This window comes from Tachysurus vachellii, chromosome 5 (assembly GCF_030014155.1).
Source record: "Tachysurus vachellii isolate PV-2020 chromosome 5, HZAU_Pvac_v1, whole genome shotgun sequence".
In the NCBI taxonomy this organism is placed as follows: Eukaryota; Metazoa; Chordata; class Actinopteri; order Siluriformes; family Bagridae; genus Tachysurus; species Tachysurus vachellii.
In genome coordinates, this window is record NC_083464.1 from 1247501 (window position 1) to 1255000 (window position 7500).

At 41.9% G+C, this 7500-nt stretch overlaps 1 protein-coding gene and 1 long non-coding RNA gene across 2 annotated transcripts in view; one reads left to right on the top strand and one right to left on the bottom strand.

Moving 5' to 3' along the window:
- Nucleotides 1-7500, bottom strand: part of LOC132845472 (putative protein MSS51 homolog, mitochondrial) — an 18747-nt gene that overhangs the window by 5128 nt on the left and 6119 nt on the right. Inside the window, exon 4 of the mRNA XM_060869456.1 lies at nt 6739-6863. Coding sequence (XP_060725439.1) covers nt 6739-6863 — 125 coding nt within the window. The remainder of the gene's footprint in view (nt 1-6738; nt 6864-7500) is intronic.
- LOC132845474 (uncharacterized) overlaps nt 7219-7500 on the top strand; it is a 5567-nt gene continuing 5285 nt past the window's right edge. Inside the window, exon 1 of the long non-coding RNA XR_009648432.1 lies at nt 7219-7306. This is a non-coding gene — a long non-coding RNA (uncharacterized LOC132845474). The remainder of the gene's footprint in view (nt 7307-7500) is intronic.

The window sequence follows — 7500 nt, forward strand, 5'->3', positions numbered from 1 at the left end:
TGCAATCAAAGTCTGTTACAGCGCTGTGGAGGAATTTTGGTCCACACATCTTTGCAGAATTGTTGTAATTTAACCACATTGGAGGGTTTTTAGAATCAGGTTTATTGGCCAAGTTTGTTGACACACACAAGGAATTTGGTTCCAGCTGTTTGTGACTCTCAAAAGTACAGACATAAATAACACTATACTATACAATACACACATAAATAACACTATACTATACAATACAGACATAAATAACACTATACTATACAATACAGACATAAATAACACTATACTATACAATACAGACATAAGTAACACTATACTATACAATACAGACATAAATAACACTATACTATACAATACAGACATAAATAACACTATACTATACAATACAGACATAAATAACACTATACTATACAATACAGACATAAGTAACACTATACTATACAATACAGATATAAATAACACTATACTATACAATACACACATAAATAACACTATACTATACAATACACACATAAATAACACTATACTATACAATACAGGGGGGCACCAGTTATTATTTCTGCTGTTTTTACTGTGTGCTGCAGTCTGTTCCTGTCCTGTTTTGTTGCTGCACCAAACCAGATGGTGATGGATGTGAACAGGACAGATTCAATGACTGCAGTGTAGAACAGCATCAACAGCTCCTGTGGCAGACCAAACTTCCTTAAGTGATGTAGAAACTACATCCTCTGCTGGGCTTTTTTGATGATGGAGTTTATGTTGCACTCCCATTTCAGGTCTTGGGAAATGGTAGTGCACAGAAACTTGAAGGTCTCCACAGATGACACCGGGCTGTTGGATATTGTGAGGGGGGAGTAGTGATGAGGGGTCTTTCCTAAAGTTCACTATCATCTCTACAGTTTTGAGGGTGTTTAGCTCTGCACTGTTCTGACTGCACCATCTGTATGCAGACTCATTGCCATCTTGGATGAGACAGATGAGCGTAGTATCATCTGCAAATTTCAGGAGTTTAACAGTTTGGTCACTTGAAGTGCAGTCATTAGTGTAGAGGGAGAATAACAGTGGGGAGAGGACACATCCCTGTGGAGCACCAGTGCTGATTGTCTGAATGCTGAAGGTGACACCTCCCAGCCTCACCTGTTATTTCCTGCCTGTCAGGAAGCTGGTGATCTACTGACAGATGGAAGGGGGTGTAGTGAGCTTTAGGAGTTTGAAGTGGAGAATTTCCGTTATTATTATTGTAGAATTATAGTATTAAAAGCCGAACTGAAGTCGACAAACAGAATCCGGGCGTCTGTCCCTGGGCAGTCCAGGTGCTGCAGAATGTAGTGCAGTCCAATGTTGACTGCGTCGTCCACTGATCTGTTTGCTCGGTAGGCAAACTGTAGGGGATCCAGCATCTGTTCTGTTACAGTCTTTAGGTGGGCCAACACCAGCTGCTCATGACAACAGATGTCAGACCGACAGGTATGTAGTCATTCAGTCCAGTGATGTAGTTTGTAATGTAGCTCTCTTGTAGTTCATGATGTCTTGCAGGCCTTTTCACACTGATGCAGGGTTGTTAGCTGAAAAGACCATCGCACTACCACCTACAGAGGGGAGGACAAAGCTCTGTATAAGCAGGCCAGGAACCTATTGACCTGCTTATACAGAGCTTTGTCCTCCCCTCTGTAGGTATCTTCCTTGGCTTGTCAAAGTTTTTTCAGTTTGGCTGTGAACCATGGCTTGTTGTTACTGAATTTGAGTAAGGATTTAGTTGGCACACAGATGTCTTCACAAAAACATATGTAAGATGTCACAGTGTAAGTCAGTTCATCCAGGCTGTCAGTTCCAGCCTCAAAGATACTCAAATCAGTGCAGTCAATACAGTCTTGTAGTTCCTGCTTTGCCTCACTGGTCCATCTCTTCACTGTTTTTACTACAGATAGTAGATTTTAGTTTCTGCATGTATGTTGGAATAAGATGGACCAAACAGTGACAGAGTTCCCCAAGGCTGCCCTGGGTACAGAGCGATATGCGTCCTTAAGAATTGTGTAGCAATGATCCAGTGTATTTTCTCCCTTGTGGGACAATTTATATGCTGTCTGTATTTTGGAAGTTCAAGTGTTAGTTTTGCTCTGTTAAAGTCTCCAATGATCATAAAAAGAGAATCTGGATTATTTTGCTAAAAGCAAGATATTTGGTTTGCCAGGTTTTGCAGTGCATCACTCACATTCGCCTGCGGTGGGATGTAAACTCCGGTCAGAATGAATGAGGAGAACCCTAACCCTAACCCTGCTGCGGAACCCAAGTTCACTTCAGCTTGAGGTCACGAACAGATGGCCGCACTTTGTCCTTCAGGATTTTTTGGTAGACAGCAGAATTCATGGTACCATTTATTACAGCAAGTCTTCCAGGTCCCGAAGCAGCAAAACAGCCCCAGACCATCACACTACTACCACCATGTTTTACTGTTGGGATGATGTTATTTTTCTGAAATGCAGTGTTACATTTACGCCAGATGTAATAGAAATGTAATTACGCCACCTTCCAAAATGTTCAACTTCTCAACTGTCTCATCATGTTTTCTGGCAAATCTGAGACGAGCCTTTGTGTTCTTTTTGCTCAGAAGCGGTTTTTGTCTTGGAACTCTGCCATCCATTTTGCCCAGTCTCTTTCTTATGGTGGAGTCATGAACACTGTCCTTAACTGAGGTAAATGAGGCCTGCAGTTCTTTGGATGTTGTTGTGGGGTCTTTTGTGACATCTTGGATGAGTCGTTGCTGTGCTCTTGGGGTAATTTTGGTCGGTCAGCCGGTCGTTCCTGAGAAAGTTCACCACTGTTCCATGTTTTCACCATTTGTGTATAACGGCTCTCACTGTGGTTCGCTGGAGTCCCAAAGCTTTAGAAACGGCTTTATAACTTTTTCCAGATTGATAGATCTCAATTACTTTCTTTCTTATTTGTTCTAGGCATGATGTGTAGCTTTTGAGGATCTTTTGGTCTACTTCACTTTGAGGCTTTTTACACCTGGTGACTTCATGCGTTTTCTGTGATCCTATATCTATCCGATGGTAAAAAGACCAGGTCTAAATGCCCTCTGAAACGTTTTGGAGACGGATATAAATCCGATGGTACAAACCCCTTCAGGAGGTGGTCTGGGACGCATTTCAGATGAAACTGGACAGGTGTAAATGAATGTGGTTGTTCAGGCCACATACATACGTCAGCGCTATACTCCTCCCAAACGGAAGTACGTCACTCAGGTGATCTTTCACACAGGCATCTCGTTGGGTCTTAAAATGTGCTGCTGCAGCCAGCGAAAACGCAGCAAACAGTAAATGCTGTTTTTTGTAGCATAACCGTCATAACGAGTTTTCTCGTCTTCTTTTTGATTGCATTCTGAAAAGCGCATACACCAAAGCGCGTTCCATTACAATTACCCCGGAAATGAGGTAAAATATATTCACATTTTGGGTGGGAGTAGAAAGATCGGATCGATATCCGATTCGCCAAGACGCATTTATGTGGTCTAATGTAAATGGAACAGTTTTAACAAATCAGATAGCTATCGGATCAGAGAAAACACACGAAGTGACCAGGGGTAAAAAGGCCCTTAGTCAGTCAGGTCTTCTGAACAGGTGTGGCAATAATCAGGCCTGGGTGTGGCTAGAGAAATTGAACTCAGGTGTTGAACTCAGACCGCATTTGATACGGTCAACCACAAGACTCTCTTGTCCACCCTCAGGAGTCTTGGGATTTGCGGATCAGCTTGGGAATGGTTTGCTTCCTACCTGGAAGGACGCTCATATCAGGTAACATGGAAGGGAGTGACATCTGCTCCACGCAGACTCTCCACTGGCGTCCCACAGGGCTCAGTACTTGGTCCTCTTCTTTTCTCCCTGTATACTCACTCTCTTGGTGAAGTTATTTCCTCATGTGGGTTCTCTTACCACTACTATGCTGATGATACACAACTTATCTTCTCTTTCCCACCCTCAGATGCCACAGCTTCTGACCGGATCTCAGCATGACTGGCAGAAATTTCATCATGGATGACTGCTCATCAGTTAAAGCTCAATCCTAGCAAAACTGAACTGCTGTTCATCCCAGGTGATTCATCCCCAGGTCATGACCTTGCTATATCCTTGCACAACGATCTGATCTCCCCTTCAGCCACAGCTCGCAACCTTGGGGTAACCATGGACAATCAACTGTCCTTTTCCTCTCATGTTGCTAATGTGACTCGCTCATGTCGGTTTCTTCTCTACAACATCAGAAGGATTCGGCCATTTTTCCCCACACAGGCTGCTCAGGTACTTGTTCAGTCTCTTGTCATTTCTAGACTGGATTACTGTAACACACTGCTGGCAGGTCTACATATGAATGCAATCCGTCCTCTGCAAATGATCCAAAATGCAGCTGCACGGCTTGTTTTCAACCTGCCAAAGTTCTCCACACACCCCCGCTGCTGTGATCCCTCCACTGGCTTCCGGTAGCTGAACACATCAGATACAAAACACTGATGCTGGCCTACAAAGCCAAAAATGGACCAGCTCCCTCTTACCTCAAAGCCCTCATCACTCCTCACACTGCACCCCGCACCCTCCGATCTACCAGCACTGCTAGACTGGTTCCACCATCTCTCAGGGCAAGAATACTACTAGACTCCTCTCTGTACTGGCACCAAGGTGGTGGAATGAACTTCCCCTAGAGGTCCAGACAGCTGAGTCACTGGATATTTTCAAGCGGCGGTTGAAGACCTACTTATTCAGGAAACACTTCAACTAGCACTTATTTCCTTATCTTTTGCATTTAAAAAACAAAAACAAAAAAAAAACCTTTGACACTTTTTCATTGTAACTTTGAACAAATGTTTTAAACTCATGGTATCTTAAGTATGTAACTTAGTGATCCAGCATTAATGTAGTCAATGTTAGAGATTTAAGCACTTATGTACATCGCTCTGGATAAGGGCGTCTGTCACATGGTGTAAATGTAAATGTAAATGTGTGAGAAACCACAGTTAATTTATGGTTTTTTTTTTTTTTTTTTTGGGGGGGGGGGGGGGTGGTTTTTCCTTAATAATAAAAACATTCATTTAAAAACTGCATGTTGTGTTTATTTGTGTTATCATTGACTAACATTAAAAAAAACAGCTCTGAGTTGTTGATGCATGGACTTCACAAGTCCGCTGAAGGTGTGCTGTGGTATCTGACACCAGGATGTTAGCACCAGGTCCTTTAAGTCTATAAGTGAGCTTGGAACTCTATGGAACTGACTTGTTTGTCCAGCACATCAGATTGAGATCTGAGGAATTTGGAGACCATCACCTTGAACTCTTTGTCATGTACCTCAAACCGTTCCTGAACAATTTTTGCAGTGTCATGGAGCATTACCCTGCTGAAAGATGACACTGACGGATCATGGTTCCAATCATGGAACATTGTTACCATTAAGAACTTTTACTACAACGGTGTTTAGGTAGGTGCTACATGTCAAAGTAACATCCACATGAGCTCCAGAGTTTCCCAGCAGAACATCAACCACACACACACACACACACACACACACACACACACACACACACAGCCCTCCACCTGATGTAAGAAATGGAAAAAAAATGTGATTCAGGAAACTCCAGGACCCAAGGTTTTCCAGCAGAACATTGTTCATCACACTACATCCACTAGCGCATCTTCTTCTCCATAGTCCATTACTTCATGCTCATGTGTCCATTCTAAGAGCTTTGGGTGGTGTACAGCATGGTCACTCAGATGCTCTTCAGCTATGCAGCTCCATACGCAGTGAGTTGAGTGACAAACTCCTAAAAATGAATGGTGTCTCTGATAGAAAGCACACAGAGCTTTCAGAACACAGAGCACACAGAGCACAGAGTTACAGAAACTTTTCGGTGGACCAGATGGACCAGACTTAATGCTCCATGTGCTTCAGTGAGTGTCTATGACCATGTCTCTGGTTCACAAGTTGTTCTTTCTTGGAGCACTTTTATTAGGTATGAACTACTGCATACAGAGAACACCTCAAAAGACCTGCTGTTTTAGAGATGTTCAGGATTCTAGCACTTCATTTTCCTGTTTCATTAACACTTTTATTAACTACGGTATATAATCATACAGTTAACATCAAGTCTCTGTCATTTCCTGACACTATTTATTGAGTCATGTAAGTTGTGAGACGTGTTTTTGAGACCATCTGATTATCCCTGTCTGATTATCCCTGTCTGATTGTCCCCATCTGATTATCCCTGTCTGATTATCACTGTCTGATTGTCTCCCACTGATTATCCTTGTCTGATTATCTGTCTGATTATCCCTGTCTGATTGTCCCCATCTGATTATCCCTGTCTGATTATCTCTGTCTGATTGTCCCCATCTGATTATCCCTGTCTGATTATCCCTGTCTGATTATCACTGTCTGATTATCACCATCTGATTGTCTCTCTCTGATTATCCCTGTCTGATTATCCCTGTCTGATTATCGCTATCTGATTGTCCCCATCTGATTATCCCTGTCTGATTATCTCTGTCTGATTGTCCCCATCTGATTATCCCTGTCTGATTATCACTGTCTGATTGTCTCTCTCTGATTATCCTTGTCTGATTATCTGTCTGATTATCTGTCTGGTTATTTTTTCTGTTTATCTCAGTCTGATTATCTGATTTTCTCTGTCTGATTATCATTGTTTGATTTGACATTTGACTTGGATGCTGAAGTGACCCTCATGTGTGATATTATGTTCCTCACCTGTGTGTAGCAGCCAGTCCACCAGCCTGTCTATGGCCACCATCCGTAGCTTCTTACAGAACTTCTTATGAAGACTCCAGTCCTTCTTCTGGCACTCTTTACTGCAGTAGTACACATTCAGACACCTTGTACAACACACACCATAAGGGAGGAATGAGAGTTTGGACACATGGTGAACAATATTAAAGTGTCCAGAAGTTCCAGACATGCCTATTACCATTTTTTTAGCAGCTGGACTCAGTTTTATCAGTTTAAAGTTTTTATCACAACAGCATGACATATCTGCATGACTTCACGCTGCATGTGACAAAACCCTGACAGCGCCAAGCGATCATAAACTGCATGGGCTGGTCAGAGGCAGCAGGCAGAATGTACAGGGGTATTTTTACGCCTTTTTATTGCAGCTCTGAGTCAAACATTTCTACACAGTCAGATGCTAATCTCAGACAGCCAGATGGTTTTAAACCTTAAAACACTGACCTTTATCACACCAGCTGCCTTCATGCTAAGATTTAACTTCTGTGGATTAACTGCAGCTCCTCTTGATGTACAGAAATGATTAAATACTGTGAGTGTTTCTGCAGGTCCAAAATCTCATTACTGACATTTTTTAACTACAATCTTAAAATATTATTATGTATTGGAATATAATTATATTAGAATTATACTGAATTAAATATTATTGAAAAAAGTTTTGGTTATTATTTAAACAGGGAAACATCTTGTTACAGTATATTCACTATAAAACGTTTACATAAAATC